Source organism: Doryrhamphus excisus, chromosome 9, assembly GCF_030265055.1.
Source record: "Doryrhamphus excisus isolate RoL2022-K1 chromosome 9, RoL_Dexc_1.0, whole genome shotgun sequence".
In the NCBI taxonomy this organism is placed as follows: Eukaryota; Metazoa; Chordata; class Actinopteri; order Syngnathiformes; family Syngnathidae; genus Doryrhamphus; species Doryrhamphus excisus.
This window is the reverse complement of record NC_080474.1, coordinates 21,351,473-21,370,000: the sequence shown is the minus strand read 5'-3', so window position 1 is coordinate 21,370,000 and position 18,528 is coordinate 21,351,473. Positions and strand designations below refer to the sequence as shown.

The 18,528-nt window shown below is 41.5% G+C and overlaps 2 protein-coding genes across 3 annotated transcripts in view; both read right to left on the bottom strand.

Moving 5' to 3' along the window:
• Positions 1 to 10,728, bottom strand: part of lrrc58b (leucine rich repeat containing 58b) — a 13,862-nt gene extending 3,134 nt beyond the window's left edge. Inside the window, exons 1-4 of the mRNA XM_058082760.1 lie at positions 10,051 to 10,728; positions 5,070 to 5,198; positions 4,708 to 4,985; positions 1 to 2,151 (exon numbers count right to left, since the gene is read on the bottom strand). The exon at positions 1 to 2,151 is cut by the window's left edge and continues 3,134 nt beyond it. Of these exons, the coding sequence (XP_057938743.1) occupies positions 1,955 to 2,151; positions 4,708 to 4,985; positions 5,070 to 5,198; positions 10,051 to 10,490 (1,044 nt within the window). The 5' untranslated portion in view covers positions 10,491 to 10,728 and the 3' untranslated portion in view covers positions 1 to 1,954. The remainder of the gene's footprint in view (positions 2,152 to 4,707; positions 4,986 to 5,069; positions 5,199 to 10,050) is intronic.
• Positions 10,729 to 11,761: 1,033 nt separating this feature from the next.
• The window catches only part of fstl1b (follistatin-like 1b), a 23,250-nt gene continuing 16,483 nt past the window's right edge, over positions 11,762 to 18,528 (bottom strand). For both annotated transcript variants that reach the window (XM_058082636.1, XM_058082635.1), the window contains 9 exons: positions 17,533 to 17,634; positions 17,259 to 17,388; positions 16,445 to 16,477; positions 16,226 to 16,356; positions 15,741 to 15,862; positions 15,374 to 15,486; positions 14,275 to 14,385; positions 14,096 to 14,190; positions 11,762 to 12,842 (listed from right to left, as the gene is read on the bottom strand). In XM_058082636.1, coding sequence (XP_057938619.1) covers positions 12,798 to 12,842; positions 14,096 to 14,190; positions 14,275 to 14,385; positions 15,374 to 15,486; positions 15,741 to 15,862; positions 16,226 to 16,356; positions 16,445 to 16,477; positions 17,259 to 17,388; positions 17,533 to 17,634 — 882 coding nt within the window. In that variant the 3' untranslated portion in view covers positions 11,762 to 12,797. The remainder of the gene's footprint in view (positions 12,843 to 14,095; positions 14,191 to 14,274; positions 14,386 to 15,373; positions 15,487 to 15,740; positions 15,863 to 16,225; positions 16,357 to 16,444; positions 16,478 to 17,258; positions 17,389 to 17,532; positions 17,635 to 18,528) is intronic.

Here is an 18,528-nt window from a genome sequence, read left to right as displayed (position 1 = left end):
CTCGCCTCCAACTGGTGATGATACCACATAACGTAAATGCCTGCAGGCCTTTTTTACACTCACTGCATTGAATAAGTTCATTTATTAATAATTATTTTGGCATGTTTGTCACATGTCAACGTTTCAGATCATCAAACACATTTAAATATTAGTCAATGACAACATAACTAAACACAAAATCAATCAAAACCAACACGGCCCTTTATGAAGTCTTCCAGGTCCCGAAGCAGCAAAACAGCCACAGTCCGTCACACTACCACCACCATATTTTAGTTCAACTTTTGTCTTTTCAGACCGCAGAGTATTTCCCCAAAGATCTTGGACATCATCAAGATGTTTTCTGGCAAAAGCGAGAATGTTCTTTTTGTTTGGTTTTGGTCTTGGAACTCAAGACCTTAACTAAGGCAAGTCAGGCCTGCAGTTGTTTGGATGTTGTTGCGGGGCCTTTTGTGACCTCTAGAATGAGTTCTTGCTACGCTCTTGGAGGTCATTTTGGTTGGCCACTCGTGGGAAGGTTCACCACTGTTCCATGTTTTCGGCATTTGTGGATAATGGCTCTCATTGGCTCTCTTGTGGTTTGCTGGAGTCCTAAGGTCATGTAGGTTTGTTTTTTCCCCCTCCTTTAATAATGTAAAAACGATTCATTTATAAACTGAATTATTTGTTCAGTTGTGTTGTCATTGATAATAAATTAAAATTATTTTTATTGAATTATTTTTTTATAATTAATTTTAATGAAAATTTAAATGTAATTTTATGATTTGAAACATTTAACAAGGACCGGTTGTCTTTGTGAGCTAAAGACATGGCCCTGGCGGTCACTTGCCAGCCACTTAATCGGATTTGTTGATTTGACGATTTAGGGTATGTAGCATAAAAGTAGTTCAACAAAAGAGTTTACAGTAAGGTCAACTCAAATGAACCTTTTGATTTCAATTAGAAGAGATTTGGCCTGGTTTTGATCTCAAACACACACACACAACTACACACAAATGTTCCAAAACTGTGACCACCAACCAATCCCAGAGGAATATATAGAATATGAATCAACAATTGACAAATGATTCTACGTAGATCAGACTTTTAATTATTATTATGATCATATACAAATTAAAGTCATATATTTTCTGTATTAAGTGCAAGCTACTTAAATATGTAGTACATTTTAATCATTTGTATCAAAGCACTTACTAAAAAGTTGACATAAACATGATATACTTTTTATATGATTTAAAAAAATAAAGAAAAGCACATAATCACATATGATGAAAAAATCCTGGTAATCTTTGTCACATTTTAGGGTGCTTTGAAAGACATTAGTAAGAACCTACTCCAGCCTTCGGGTGCCACTGTAACATTTAACATTCTCACGTCTAACACGTCTAACACGTCTAACACGTCTAAGTCAGGACTCATCCCTAAAAGGATGCGGTGGTAGGAAAAGATTTGGGCACCCCTGGTCGTTCTCAAGATGCTCCTTTATAAATGGCTGCTTGTTTGGATCAGCAATTGCAGTTAAATATGTCATATAGCAGACAAACACACCCATTTTTGGTTGGGGTGCCCAAATTTAGGCACCTTTTTTTGCACTTTCTGTAAATCCTATCAAAGTCTATGGCTGTATCGGTCTGCTAAATGATATATTAAAGTAAAATGGCCGATTCCAACAAGTAGTGATTTAGAAAAGGAAAATGTTGAAAATGATCAGGGGTGCCCAAACGCTTTCATACCGCTGTACACTGTGATTTGTAAAGTACTCGCATTACACGAGTGTGTAAGCACCATACAGCGAATCCCTGAAGAGAAACACTTTCCACTTCCTGCAGGTTGCATCCAGTATTGAAGGCCACTAATAAAGAGTATTTCCCTGTGTACTGTATATACTGTATATACTGTATATACTGTATACTGCGTGTGTGTGTAGATGCATGATTACTAAAGAGTTCAGGCGCTTCTAGCCCAGCAGCACCCTCTGCAGGCGGTCGGCGGGCACGCTGTTCTCGTCCTCCGACTCGGCGTCGCTTTGAGGGTTGGAGCTGCACGGCGACGTCGTGCACTCCGGGGAGCAAAGGTAGTGCATGAGGGGCAGCCGGTACTTGCCGCAGAAGTCCACAAATTTTATCTGGCGTACGCACGAGTCGAAGTACACGCCTGCGGGAAAACATCAGATCACAAATATTTTTTCTTGTTGGAAAGTTTGTAAACTTTTTTATTGTACAAGAAAAAAGGTGTACATTTATGACTTTTTTTTCTCTTAAATTTTTGACTATTTTCTCATAATTTTACGACTTTTTTCTTGTACTTTCCTCCCTAAGGAAAAAAGTTGTACATTTATGACTTTTTTCCTCCTAAATTTATGACTGACTTTTTTTCATGTACTTTTACAAGAAAAAAAAGTTGTACATTTACGACTTTTTTCTCATAATTTTACGACTTCTTTCTTATAAATGTATGACTTTTTCTTGTTGTAAACTTTTTTCTTGTACTTTTCTCTTTATATTTATTATATTTATTATAAGAAAAAAGGTGTACATTTATGACTTTTTTTTCTCTTAAATTTTTGACTATTTTCCTCATAATTTTACGACTTTTTTCTTGTACTTTCCTCCCTAAGGAAAAAAGTTGTTCATTTATGACTTTTTTCCTCCTAAATTTAGGACTTTTTTTCTTGTACATTTACAAGAAAAAAAAAGTTGTACATTTACGACTTTTTTCCTCCTAATTATACGACTTTTTTCTCATAATTTTACGACTTCTTTCTTATAAATGTATGACTTTTTCTTGTTGTAAACTTTTTTCTTGTACTTTTCTCCTTATATTTATTACTTTTTTCTCATAATTTTACGACTTCTTTCTTATAAATGTATGACTTTTTCTTGTTGTAAACTTTTTTCTTGTACTTTTCTCCTTATATTTATTACTTTTTTCTTGTAAATTTACAAGAAAAAAGTGTAAAAATTTTTCTCGTAAATTTATGAATATGACTTTTTTCTCATAAATGTACAACTTTTTCTCGTAAATTTATATTGTATGTATATTTAACACTTATCAACTGTGCAAGCAATGTTTTAAGTACTTTTTAACATTATTACATGTCATACAAGTGTAAAAAGAAGTTAAAACTTACCTTTCAATGTCAAATCATAAATGCTTTGACAAAGACAGCAAGGACTTGGGAGGCGAGTGGCGTTTCCATGACGACTAAAATCAGCAGTACGTGAGGTTTCTCTTTTTATCGTTCTCGATGGTTCCCGATATACGTAGGTACCGATGGCTCAGCACTCACGCGTGTTCCACTTTCCTACATGGCCGTAAGATCCACTTCCTGTTTTGTTGTTATTAAAATAAGCCTCTACATTGGCGCATTACAACAGCAAAGCGCTCCTGTCATATAGACAATCTTTTACTCGTGTTTTTGTTGTCTTTTGCAGCAGATGCTTCATAACAGCAGAGCGCTCCTGTCCCATAGAGGATCTTTGATTGTTGTTTGTTTTTGCAGTATGCGCTCCTGTCCCATAGAGGATCTTTGATTGTTGTTTGTTTGTTTTTGCAGTATGCGCTCCTGTCCCATAGAGGATCTTTGATTGTTGTTTGTTTGTTTGTTTTTGCAGTATGCGCTCCTATCATATAGAGGATCTTTGATTGTTGTTTGTTTGTTTTTGCAGTATGCGCTCCTGTCTCATAGAGGATCTTTGATTGTTGTTTGTTTTTGCAGTATGCGCTCCTGTCTCATAGAGGATCTTTGATTGTTGTTTGTTTGTTTTTGCAGGATGCGCTCCTGTACCATAGAGAATCTTTGATTGTTGTTTGTTTGTTTTTGCAGTATGCGCTCCTGTCCCATAGAGGATCTTTGATTGTTGTTTGTTTTTGCAGTATGCGCTCCTGTCCCATAGAGGATCTTTGATTGTTGTTTGTTTGTTTTTGCAGTATGCGCTCCTGTCACATAGAGGATCTTTGATTGTTGTTTGTTTGTTTTTGCAGTATGCGCTCCTGTCCCATAGAGGATCTTTGATTGTTGTTTGTTTGTTTTTGCAGTATGCGCTCCTGTCACATAGAGGATCTTTGATTGTTGTTTGTTTGTTTTTGCAGTATGCGCTCCTGTCACATAGAGGATCTTTGATTGTTGTTTGTTTGTTTTTGCAGTATGCGCTCCTGTCCCATAGAGGATCTTTGATTGTTGTTTGTTTTTGCAGTATGCGCTCCTGTCCCATAGAGGATCTTTGATTGTTGTTTTTTTTTGTTTTTGCAGGATGCGCTCCTGTCCCATAGAGGATCTTTGATTGTTGCTTGTTTGTTTTTGCAGTATGCGCTCCTGTCCCATAGAGGATCTTTGATTGTTGTTTGTTTGTTTTTGCAGTATGCACTCCTGTACCATAGAGGATCTTTGATTGTTGTTTGTTTGTTTTTGCAGTATGCGCTCCTGTCCCATAGAGGATCTTTGATTGTTGTTTGTTTGTTTTTGCAGTATGTACTTAAAGACTGCAGCTCACTCTTGTCATATAGAACATGTGTGAGGAGTGTGTTGCAGTAAAACCAGCCAAAGCGGTTTGACTAATAAAAAGGCGCTTGCAGAACTTCTTCCCACACTTGGATGACAATGAACAGTGCTAAAACGTTACTTATCGCATTGCCTGTACGTTTGTCAGGTTTTGATGCTGTAACGGACGAATAATGGTTCTACGAAGAGGAAACGGATTGTGTGGTTACCAGCACATTTGGGGTTGGGACACTTGCTGGCCAGTTCCAAGTAGTTGAGCAGGTTGGAGGGCAGGTCACGTGGCGAGTAGGACATGTTCCTGCTTTTAATGGTGCGCCCCGCCAGCTCCAGCAGCGAGGGGGGGTCGTAGGTCATCTCTTTGACGAACCGCACCACCAGCGGGTTGCCGCGGAGGCTGAGCTCTTGCAGGTGCACCAGGCTGAGGATCTCCCTGGGCAGGTAGGTCAGCAGGTTGTTGTGGAGGCTGAGGGAGCGCAGCGAGTGGAGCCTGAGGAAGAAAAAGACCAAAAATGGAGTCCGTGTAAGATGACAGTGACTTGGCTGGCTGATGGGGGGTTAGATTCCTTACTACCTGGTGAGCTGCGGTGGCACGCTTTGGATGCGGTTGTCACACAACACCAAGTAGCTCAGGTAAGGCAGGTTGGCAACTTCTGGAGGAATGGCCGTGATGAAGTTTCCACCCAGATACAGAAGCTCCAGACTGGAAGAGACAAGAGAATCCTTTCTGAATCATTTGACCATGAATATGTATATATTCTTGAAAAAAATTATTCAATATTAACATTTTAAAGCGTCTCTCGAACAAAATTCAACCACCACATTATCAATAATTTAACTTGACAAATATGACTTTTGGGACGCACGAGTGGTTAGCGCGCAGGCCACACAGCTAGGAGACCCGAGTTCGATTCCACCTCCGGGAATCATTGTTTCTCCGGGTACTCCGGTTTCCTCCCACATTCCAAAAACATGCTAGGTTAATTAGCCACTCCAAATTGTCCATAGGTATGAATGTGAGTGTGAATGGTTGTTTGTCTATATGTGCCCTGTGATTGGCTGGCCACCAGTCCAGGGTGGACCCCGCCTCTCACCCCAAGACAGCTGGGATAGGCTCCAGCACCCCCTTGTGAGGATAAGCGGTAGAAAATGAATGAATGAATGTTTTTTTCTGGAAAATCAATACAAATTAGTCCAATATGTTTTTTAATAGATTTTTATGTGTTTGTTTGTTATTTTTATTTTTTTTTTACTTTAACTTCAGGGTGGTATTAATTTTCCTTTGCATCCAACATGTAGCATATTAATGAAGCATATTGGCTGGGTGTATGCACTGCAATAGTTTCCCCACTAGATGGCAGTGTGACGTCACAATGGCATTGCAACTAGCTTGGGTGGAATTTCTATCATGATAATATTACACTTGTTTACAATCACTGATAAATCAAAGCAGAAGTCCACTGCCTGACCCAGCACGTTAACCCCAAATAGTCACAACGTTAGGGTGTAAACTTGAGTCAAAGGGCCAACTGTTCGATGGCGGGTATTTCTAAAGTCATCAAGGCAAACGAACAGACGGCTTCATCTCCGCATGTGTAAGATAACAAGATAACAAGGTTGCACCCTCAGCAGATGGAGATGGCTCAGCAGGCAGGTAGTCAGTGAAAGTCAGCAGTCAGGCTCTCCGCCTGCAGGAATTGATGACGAGGCAACTTTGACACAAAATGTCATGCTGACTTTGTTGTCCGAGTCCTAAACTACAGGATGGCAACTGTGGCCGTGGATGCTCACGTCCCATTTTCATATTTTTTTTTAATTGTGTCAAGTTGAGTTGACCTGATGCAACAGTGGCTCGATTCCAAGTGGAGCGGCCTGGTTGACGCCCCCTTTTTACTCCAGCAGTCGCCTGTAAAACTTGATAAGACGTGGAGGTTTGAGCATTCACCCTCCACTGGGTCACTGACACATGCTACTGTTAAACTAGATAGTACTCTGTTTATGCAGCGTTGGAATATACCGTATTTTCCGCACTATACGGCGCACCGTGTTATAAGGCGCACCTTCAATGAATGATATATTTTAAAACTTTTTCCATACATAAGGCGCATCGCATTATAAGGCGCTACAGTAGAGGCTGTAGTTACGTTATGCAACCATTAGATGGTGCCGCGCTAAAGGGAATGTCAACAAAACAGTCAGATAGGTCAGTCAAACTTTATTAATAGATAACAAACAAGCTTTCCACAACTCCATTCACTCCCAAAATGAATAAACAGCTGTTTTATTATTTTCTCTGAGGTAAAGCATTTTCGTGACACATCTTTAACATCTTTGAACAACAGCAAGGCATAACATTTTACTTTTCCTCCATTTAGTCAACGCGCAAAAAACCGTCTGATACTGTTATGGTAAATTAAACGTTAGTGCAATCGCAGTATAGTGACACTCGTAATGTGCAAAATGACTTTGTTTAGTCTTCTTTACTTGGCGCAGCTCATCCTCATGCTTCCTCCACTTCCGCACCATCGATTCATTAATGTTAAACTCTCTTGCTGCTGCTCTATTTCCATGTTCTACTGCGTGACTGATCGCCTTGAGTTTAAACTCTGCGTTGTAAGCGTGTCTCTTAATAGGAGCCATTTCAGGGTCTTTATACAAACGCACAAATGAAAGTGAATCGTTGTTTAATATTTCCCAGTATGCACAGCGCACTTCTTCTTCTACGGGAAAAATGGAGTCGGTGGCTGCTTACCGTAAGTTGCGAGACCTGTCGCGGCTCAATATTGATCCATATATAAGGCGCACCGGATTATACGGCGCATAGTCAGCTTTTTTAAAAAAAAATCAGATTTTAGGTGCGCCTTATAGTGCGGAAAATACGGTAATCTTTGTATTGTGCTGTGTGAGCCTACAATATGAATTTCAATCTTACAGAATGTTTCCGGCGGCCGCAATAGAAATGTTATTTCATCGACGTTAATGACAGGATTTATGGTAATACTTTCAACGCATGCTTGAACTGGGAAATAGGTTTTATATTCAGGTCAAGATGGTTGATGTGATTATGTTTATTACATGTCATAATCAGGTCAGTCTTCTATCCTGTTATTGTCTGCTTCGTCTCAGGACTATTTATGTGTTTCTTTTTCAGTCTGAACTTTCCACAAAAAATAATTGTTAACCGCTGCTGCTTTCCAGATGTGATCCTCCAAAATACACACGAGCTCACTTCTGTTTTGGGCAAAATATTGACATGTGATGTTGTTCTACCACTTATCCTCACGAGGGTCGCGGGGGTGCTGGAGCCTATCCCAGCTGTCTTGGGGCGAGAGGCGGGGTCCACCCTGGACTGGTGGCCAGCCAATCCCAGGGCACATATAGACAAACAACCATTCACACTCACATTCATACCTATGGACAATTTGGAGTGGCTAATTAACCTAGCATGTTTTTGGAATGTGGGAGGAAAACAGAGTACCTGGAGAAAATCCACATGTGCACGGGGAGAACATGCAAACTCCACACAGAGATGGCCGAGGGTGGAGTAAATACGATATTGATTATTGTAATTGATCCAATATCAGGATCGGATTATATCGATCTGCATGCAAAATTCCTAATATCAGCACTCCAATCCTACTCCAGCACTTCTATCCCGGAGAGACCACATGATCACAAAAACAGCGTGCGCTAATGTGCTAACAAAAGTAACGAGGATCAGAAGTCCAAACAGACAAGAAAGTCCCGCCATGTACAAGTCTCTTGTGGCGACCCAGAGCCGGGAAGGTTCAACCAGACTGACATTAACCCACATCTAAAGCAGCACCACAAAAAAACCACATGAGGATCCTCACAAGACCACACAAAAAAAAACAACCTCCAGCTCCGCCAGGCAACTGATGCCATCCAAAACATCATAAAAGCAGGAGAACGTTAGGTCTTCCTCGTACCTACTGTTGCCAACTATTGATATTGTTATAGTAATATCACTTACATTTGCATAAGATTGACATTGATATTGTTATAGTAATATCACTTACATTTGCATAAGATTGACATTGATATTGTTATAGTAATATCACTTACATTTGCATAAGATTGACATTGATATTGTTATAGTAATATCACTTACATTTGCATAAGATTGATATTGATATCATTATAGTAATATCACTTACATTTGCATAAGATTGACATTGATATCGTTATAGTAATATCACTTACATTTGCATAAGATTGACATTGATATTGTTATAGTAATATCACTTACATTTGCATAAGATTGACATTGTTATTGTTATAGTAATATCACTTACATTTGCATAAGATTGATATTGATATTGTTATAGTAATATCACATTTGCATAAGAGCACCAAACATGGGACAGTGAATGGTGGAAGAAAGTTCTGTTCTTTGATGAGGAAAAAAAGGAACTTCCAACATCCATCATGATCTGGGGTGCTTTGTCCTTCAATGCAACGATGGAGATTCCGGTTGTGCAGGGGTGTCAAACGGCAGCCGGCTATGTGGCAATGTTACAGGGGGAACCGAAGGCCCTCACCTGTGTGGTAACGACTGGCTTTTTCAACAGGACAACGCTGCAGTTAACAATGCCCGCCTGACAAAGGACTTCTTCCAGAGGAAGAACGTCACTCTTTTGGACCACCCTGCGTGTTCCCCTCATCTAAACCCAAGTGAGAACATTTTGGGGATGGATGGCAATGGAAGTTTACAAAAGCGGACATGGGTTCCAGACGGTGGATACCCTCTATGAAGCCATCTGCACCACCTGGAGCAACATTCCCATTAGCATCCTGGAAACGCCCAAATTTTGAGGTGATTAACAAAAATGGCGGAGCTACTCATTCCTTTGAACTTTTTATTTTATTTTAGGGGATCTGCGCTTTTTTGAGCTATGGTTTTAAAAGTTTGATGACCTGATGAAGAGCCCATTCCACCCGAATGCTTGTTTCTTCTACAGTTTTCCACTCATGTCTTCTTTTTGTATTTTTAAGTTCTACTGAGAAACACCTTAAGATCCAAAGGTGCCATTTTCCAACTGGTCATACAATTTTGATCAGGGGTGCATTTAATAGTTATCTTACTTTATACCCCTGTATGACAGTTAAGAATGTTTTAATGTTACCGAAAACTGTCGCGGTACAGTTCATAAATATTATTTTCTGACGACCAAACACCTGAACACATCACTCGTTTATTGCAGGCCAATACGAAGCTGATCATTCCATGAGTGTTTGTGGACAAATTGGCTTTTAACAAGTCTGACCCTCTTCTCGGGTAAACTCGACGACCCGCGTTGCCATGGTGATGTGTCCCGCTTTTGTTGGTGGGGAGAAGTGAACATTGACGTGACACTGAAAAATCCCGAGCTGTAATTGAAGTCACCTCGCTGACCCATAAACGCAACATTTCTCGCCCAGGCCTCAACCAAAGCGTTTACATTGAGTCAATATCGATAAAATTTGTGGAAATAATGACGTTATGTAATGCTTCACAAGCTATATAATGTTACATAAGGCGTTTAGGGACCCACCTGACAAGATTTTCGATCTCGGCGGGGATACTTTTCAGTCTGTTCCCACCGAGTGACAGCGACTGCAGCCGCCGTAGTTCAGTGCACTGCAGCGGGATCTCTTCGAAGCGATTCCCGCTGAAATTCACCACCTCCAGCTGCATGGAGCCGAAGCCTTTGGGGAGAGAGACCTCGTCCAGGTAGTTGTTCTTGGCAATGAGGGTCCTCAGCTTGGCCAGGCGTGTGATATCCTCGCTCAGTGTCGACAGTCCATTGTTGCTGATGTCCAGCAACTCGAGGTTGTAGAAAAAGGTAACCGAGGAGGGGAGCGAGCACAGCCGGTTGTTGTTGAGATAAAGCTGCGTGGTGTTCCTCCTCTTCTCGTCGCTGACGCCGTCCACGGTGAAAGTGCTCAGGCTCAAGCGGGAGTAGTCGAGCACACAGTCGCTGGCTATCTCCATTTTGGGGGAGTGACTGAGTCAAGTCCGCGTGGAAGTTTTCGACAAAGTCAACCTCGCTTCAGGACTCGCCCGTTAGGCTTTCACGCTACACACGACTCCTCGCTCCTTCTGACGACATTTAACCGCATTCCGCTCTTAAAATCCACCAATTTTATGCCATAATACGTCAGCTACAAGGCTTCACGCGTGCGACGTACCCCATTTTATACAGCTCCTTCAATGCAGCGCGAGCATTCCGTGATTGGATTATTATTTACACTAGACCCGCCCTACTCGCTCGCTATTGGTCTCTCCGTTTGTCAAGTAACTGTCGATCGCTTAGAATAGTGATGGGATTTCCGGCTCTTTCGGAGAGCCGTTTTATGACTCTCGGATCACTCAAAAAGAGCTCTTTCGGCTACCCGATTTTTTTGGTTACTTGAATTGTTGTATTAAGGAATTGGAAAATTATGTGTAGAATGAATACATGATGTACAAAACATGTACAAACATGTTTGTGGTATGACACGCGATTCCATATTAAAATTCAATATTTTCATAGTTAGATCATAGAAAACTTCTAAATATATATTTTTGCATTATTAGAGCCCTGTAGACATGAAATAACACCCCTATAGTCACCTTTACACTCTTATTACCCAATTTTGTTCCCCTCGGCGACCTGAGTGAGGGACGGACAGGAAGTGGCGTCAACTGGGTACAACAGTAGCCCGTGTTTTAAGAGGGGTTATTGTGCCTGTTGTGAGATAATTCAAAAGCCTGTTGTTCCGGGGGTCAAGTCTAGAGTCCTGAGTACCTCACCGAACATTACAGTAGCATTAGTGACACCTAGTGGCCAGTGTAGAATACAATATTTTAATTCATTTTGCTATTTTTATGCTGAAAATGAATATTTTTGGTAAGTCTAGTCATGGGCCGTATTATTTTGTCATATTTATATCCTTGTTGAGTGTAATTGAAATGTGCCCAATTTGTACCAAGCTTGTACAGAAAAACACAGCTGGCTCTGATAATACATTCAAAATTTGAGTCTGATCCTGAATTTTTGGGAGACATTACTACAAGATGCCTGCCAAAGGTGCTGGTGACATTATGCAACAGCTCTCTTTGGTTACATGACTGTATGCAAAGCTTCCCATGCATTGCACGAGGAATACCGCACGCACTGGATCCCACTTTTCCAAATGTTTATATTACATTTCAGATTGACTACACAGAAATGCCATTTTAAAGTAAACAATGGTACCTAACACATTGAAATTGACAGTTGATGGTGTACAAAGATTTATTGGCTTACATACAGATTCCTTACTTTATGTAGTGGCCCGTAAAGAAGTCCACAAGGCATATTTATCAGGAAGAGTCATGAACCACTTAGCAACTAGCTAACGTCAGCAAAACACTCATTTCCCCCCCGCTAAGTCATGTGGTAAAATGTGCAGGGAATTTTGCAAGTCTAAGGCACTGCTTTTTTTTATTGTCAATGAACACTGAACTATGAAAAAAAAAAAAAAAACAAACACACACCATCACTCTCTCACACAAACATAAACATTGAACGCATCTTTTTTGTAAAGAGTTAAGGTATTGTGTTGTTGCTGGGTCCAGAGTAATAATACTGCCTTACCTGGAGATTTGCGTACAAGAGTCAAACATTTTCATGAGATCTTTGGTTTTAGATTCCCCCACACTGTGTTCAGATGTCTCCAGGGTACACAGTCTTACATAAGTAAGACACGGTCCCTGAAGAGACGTACGGACAAAGGTATTAAGACAGGTGTAGCGATACTTTTGCCCATGTGGTAAATCTGAGCCCCCTAAGGAGGAAAAATGGCAAAAACAAAGTGCACATACGACCACATGTTTTTGCTGCTCAATGTCTAGTAAGTTACCTCACGTTGGTTGCTTGGGGTGGACTACGAGGGAGAACAACAACAACATAAAAAAAAACAAAACAAGTGCATTGGTCAAGTATGAGCCTACATACGCGCCAACAAAATGAATCGCTGGTCCAACTGCAAACAATAAGTAGTAAAGACGTGTACAGGAGTAGTTAATACAATCAAATATGACAGTACTGAGAGGAGGGAGTTCTGCGGTAATAGCCCCCCCCCGGAACTAACAAACATAAAAACACTTTAAGACTGCAACAAAATGTGTCATAAGAATAATTGAAATAGTTGTGAAAGATGTAAAAGTCAGTTTGGAGATACCGACATTGACAACACGCAGGCTGCAAAGGTACGTCAAGTATGGAGGAAAAGGGTGGCCGTCGTGTGCATCCCGGCTTTGTGATTGCATCGTCGTTTAAGCCTCCTTTGCGCTGCTGGACTTCATTTTCTCCACCGTTTCCTGTGTGGGACCGCACATGAAAGACATGCGCAAATGAGACAAATAAATAGTGGCGTTGTATGAAAGAAAATAATAGACCAAAAAACAATGTTCTACAATGTCATTTAGCATAACAAAGGGCTACGTTGGAAAGATAAAAACAGGATAAAGCTGCAATTTGATGAGAGTATAGCCAGAATGTGACGAGGAAGAAGTTGTTACAAAAATGTTACAATTTTAGGGAAATTATTCTTTAATGTTCCACAAAATGGGTTTTCTCCGGGTACTCCGGTTTCCTCCCACATTCCAAAAACATGCTAGGTTAATTAGCCACTCCAAATTGTCCATAGGTATGAATGTGAGTGTGAATGGTTGTTTGTCTATATGTGCCCTGTGATTGGCTGGCGACCAGTCCAGGGTGGACCCCGCCTCCCACCCCAAGACAGCTGGGATAGGCTCCAGCACCCCCCGCGACCCTCGTGAGGAAAAAGCGGTAGAAAATGAATGAATGAATGAATGAATTATCATCTTTTCACAAAAATGCCTTTTTTTTGTTGAGGACTTGATATTTTGCTTAAAATGACCTATGTTCTTCTGCAGAAACAAACCTTTTTTTCTGATGAAAGATGAGAGTCTAATCTTTCTTTTGGTATATGGCATAAGTTCTAAGTGAAGTATTTCCATAATGCCTCATATTAACTCACTAGCAAGATCTCATAGTGTATAGACTGGTCATATATTTCATCTCATTTCATATTATCTGCATACTGTATTTGTATATAACTCTGGGTAAAATTGTTGATTTGTTAATACTTGGGTTGTTTATATTGTTTATTTTTCTATATTGTGTATTTTGTACTGCTTAACTGATTCTGTACTCTTGCTACTGTGCAATGCAAATTTCCCCACTGAGGGACGAATAAAGGCATATCTTATCTTATCTTACCATGTCTACACAGCTCAAAAACACAATATTTTGTGTGCCTTGGGAAATGAGTCCAAACCATCCAAATGTCTGGGATTGAATGAGTTAACAGTGATTCATAACGACGACGCATGCAGTGTTTCGCCACCATTTTCCTGTTCAAAATATGCTGACATCACATTTCACTGATGTTTGTGTCCCATAAAAGCTGATGCCATCAAATCCGAACACAAGATGTCGTTTTGCTGACCGAGCACAAGAAAAAACGCATTCCTTGGCATTCAAGTTCCTCCAGTGAGGAACCCTCGAGTGGGATAGGGTGCTTTGTTGGTCGAAGATTAAAGCTGACCTGGTGTTTGTTCAGCTCGGCCACACGGACGTTCCACTCCTCCTCGGTCATCTCCGCACCGCCGTCAGTTGGCTCATCCACAGCAGCTGTCTTGTCTGCACACACAATCATTGGAAACGTACACACACGTACACACACACGTATACAGGGAATACCAAAAAGACTATCATGGGGCTTACCTGTGCAAGTCATAGCAGTGCACACCCAGTTGCCGCACGCACAAACACAGCGGTTGCACTCCACCTGGGTCTCTGCTCCGTCCTCATAGGTCTCATCCTCCAAGGCACACTCTGGATGAAACAAAAACACAGGTGGATGATTAACATTAGTTCCTAGTGCCTTACCCAAACAATGCTAATGGTAATGGTAATGGTAATGGTAATGGTTTGGTTTCATTTGAACATGCATCAGATTCCAATTGAGTGCATCCCATAATCAGTTCCCAGTTCCACATGTCCAAAAGGAGTAGGAAGAAGCAAAGCTTATTAAATCCTACCCCTCCATCTGGTACTTTTACAATCACTAACTGTTACATTTGTTCACTTCCTGCTTTCATAATATAGTTTAAGTTTTTTTTATTTTGTAATTTATTATTTTTTTAATGTATTTGTAATTTTTTTGAATTAAATTTTTTTTTTGTAATTAAAAAAAAACTGTTTCAGCAACAAACTGTCTTCCTGTTGGCGCCTGGTTGTTTGCTAAACAAACACGGTTATGTGTTTGCTGTTTACTGAGTGGGGTGAAGTCCCACGGTCCATTGCTCCATTGCTCCATTCTGACTGTTCACCTTTAGCCTACATATTTTGGCTCTGAGCATATGACGCAATAGCTGCATATATAATACGCCAAGATTCAATATACAGCTGCAATGATAAGATCGATGATTCATCCATTATCCAATTCATCGACAATCATATTGGTAATTGATTACTAGCTAGCGTGCAGGCCTCACACGCTGTAACAACTTTACAGATGCCATGTCTGCTGTGGAGGCGGCGAGTGTTGTGGTCGAGATGGCGATCCCCTTCCATGAATCTGGTGGTGAGCGGTGGAGGTTTGCAATTACAGTTGTCCCTCGTTTATCACGGTTAATTGGCTCCAGACCCGACTGCAATAAGTGAATTTTCCGCATTTTTTTTCAAAAATAATTTTTTTTCAAAAATGAATTTTTTTTAAAGACCACAATATAGCGGAGGCGTGGCGTTCGAACCCCTATGGGACAACTGTACTTGAGGAAATACAATGTATTACTACTTCAAGTGTTTCTCAAGAGCTCACTCTTCTCCGGCGGGTTGAATCCCGGCTTCAGGCAGTTGAGGAATTCATTGAAGCTCAGCTTCCAGTCTGCGTTCTCGTCAGACAGCTCGATGAGGGCGTCGACACACAGGCTCCTGGGTGGCGCACACGCAAACACACTCCATTCAATCGCAGCACAACGTTGCATAACAATGACAGCTGGAACTGGACTACTGGAACTGGAAGTATTGGAAGACCCTGCCCCCCCCCAGTAGAGTTTACACTTGTGCAACTCAGGTTCACCGACCCTCCTTAAAATAGCACCAGAGCACAAGTAAACACAAGCATTACCGCAGAAGAAATTGCTAAGAGTGCACACGCTAACGCGCTAACACGCTAACGCGCTAACCTGAGCAACTTATTGCTCTCTTGGTCGGCGTAGGACTGCATCTCAGTCGCCACCGACTCGTTGTGTTGGATGAACTTGAGCAGCTCAGAGGAGTCCAGCGTGGAATCTCCGTTGTCGTAGGACTGATGAAAAAAAAGACACAAAAGTGGTATATTTAGGATCAATATGTACGCTTGATAAAGTTGGTTGTTGTATTAGTCTGTGGCACATTCTATATGATTATTATAATATCATTTAACAGGAAGGCCGAGATCTCTGTGTGGAGTTTGCATGTTCTCCCCGTGCATGCGTGGGTTTTCTCCGGGTACTCCGGTTTCCTCCCACATTCCAAAAACATGCTAGGTTAATTAGCCACTCCAAATTGTCCATAGGTATGAATGTGAGTGTGAATGGTTGTTTGTCTATATGTGCCCTGTTCTTAGTAGAAGAAGAGCTGCTAAAATGCTAACAACGCCCAAGGCCACCCCGGGTGTGAGGTGCCCTACCTTAAAGTACTTGAGCAGGATGTCGGAGAAGTTGGAGCCCTTGGTGAACCAGCCGTCCGGGATGACCTCCGTCTGCAGCCACTGGATGACACGGCCCCTGAGCTCGTTGCGGTCAGCAGCGTAGCACACCACTGCGGCAGAGGAGAAAATGTTCGATAGGTCGACGTGAATAATTGAAGGAGTCCATGCCGTCTGTATTGTTGTAAAAACAAATCTCACCTGGGCTGGCAGCCGCCTGCTCGTTCTTCTTCTCTGCCGGTGAAAAGAGAGTCAAAGCGTAGGTTAACAGATTAAAAATCCCGATCGTTGATTGCGTTGCATTGATGTACTGATATGGGCTAAAGGTCTGCAGAGAGGGCAGCGTGACATAACTGGCATCCATGACCCGTCCAGATCAATGTTCAAGCCAACAGGACTGACATTACGCTGACATTAGAAAGAGTGAGCAAGATAGGATGCTAATATCAAAGTCTGTTAATAAATAAAGGTACCACAATGACCAGCGCCCTCTGCTGGCAGGTTTAAGTTATTGAATTATTTGTTACATTATTACTATAAACATTCATTTATTTTCTACCGCTTATTCTCACGAGGGTGGCGGGGGTGCTGGAGCCTATCCCAGCTGTCTTGGGGCGAGAGGCGGGGTCCACCCTGGACTGGTGGCCAGCCAATCACAGGGCACATACGTAGACAAACAACCATTCACACTCACATTCATACCTATGGACAATTTGGAGTGGCTAATTAACCTAGCATGTTTTTGGAATGAGGGCGAGAGATGGCCGAGGGTGGAATTGAACCCGGGTCTCTGCGCGCTAACCACCGGACCACCGTGCAGCCTATTACTATAAACAGAGTAGGCCAACACCTTAGGTGATTGTTCTAGAAAATCATCCGTTCTTAACTTAAGCCACGCTTTAACACAACTGTGTCAAAATAATTACTGTTTACATAAAGAACCAAAATATTATGATATAAACATGATGCTAAATATACAGTAATACAAAAGATGCTTGAAGCCATACATACATACCCTGGCAGTGTCCATCATGGGCCACTTGGATCTTCAGTCCGCTCAGACAGGCGTCTCGGTGCAGCTCGCAGTGGTTCCTGTAGGTCTTGCCGTTGCTGCCACACACCGACCTCTTGTGGGGCTTACAGCTCTATGTCGGGGACACAGGAAGCGGGTGGGTGGGAGTGGAAACCATGACTTCCTACTTTGGTGTTGGAGCTGGCGGGGCGGCTCGCCCGTCCCTCACCCGCTCACTCACTCACTCACTCACTCACTCACTCACTCACTCACTCACCTCTATGCACAGACAGCTGGGCTCCCCCTTCTCGGTGACGGCGCACTCTCGGCCGGCGCCGCAGAAAACGTTGGCGCACACTTTGCTCTTGCTCTGAAGCTCCTGAAAGACAACAAGGTTGCATTTTCATCAGCGATGGACCCGCTAGCGTTCAAATGTGCTGTATCCTACCAATTAATGCTAATTGGCCAGACACTTTGGACATGTTTATTCATCATTGATTCATTGATTCATTGATTCATTGATTCGTTGATTCGTTGTTGCAGCTCTAATCACAACACCAAGATAAGATAAGATAAGAAGATAAGATATGCCTTTATTCGTCCATCAGTGGGGAAATTTGCATTGCACAGAAGCAAGAGTACAGAATCAGTTAAGCAGTACAAAATACACAATATAGAAAAATAAACAATATAAACAACCCAAGTATTAACAAAATCAACAGTTTTATATACAAATACAGTATGCAGATAATATGAGATGAGATATATGACCGGTCTGTACACTGAGATCTTGCTAGTAAGTTAATATGAGGCATTATAGGAATACTTCACATAGAACTTATATACTAATATATTGCATTTTGAGCCTTAATATTGCAAATTGACGGAAAAAACTGAAAGAAAATCACCTGTCGTGTAAACAAAAATACTGTTGAAACCATGCAGTTATTTGGACCTTCCTCCTCTAGGTGGCAATACATGACATGACATGGAATCAGATGCTCAAGCGTAGACTCAGATGGGCCAGAACCAGGATTATATCTGCACATTGAGGTGTAAACGTAAACAGAATGACCAAACCAAATCCTATTTTGATTCAGTCTGGTCCGTTCAAGAGACCGTGAGCTTGTTCTTTCTCCTCCTTCCACGAGCTTGTTCTTTCTCCGCCTTTTGTTCCCGGCAGCCAAAAGCCCAGCAAACATCCACAGACCTGCTTTATGACCCTCATTACCTCCTATCTCCATGTTTATGCGTCGGTGTACTGCAGCGTATA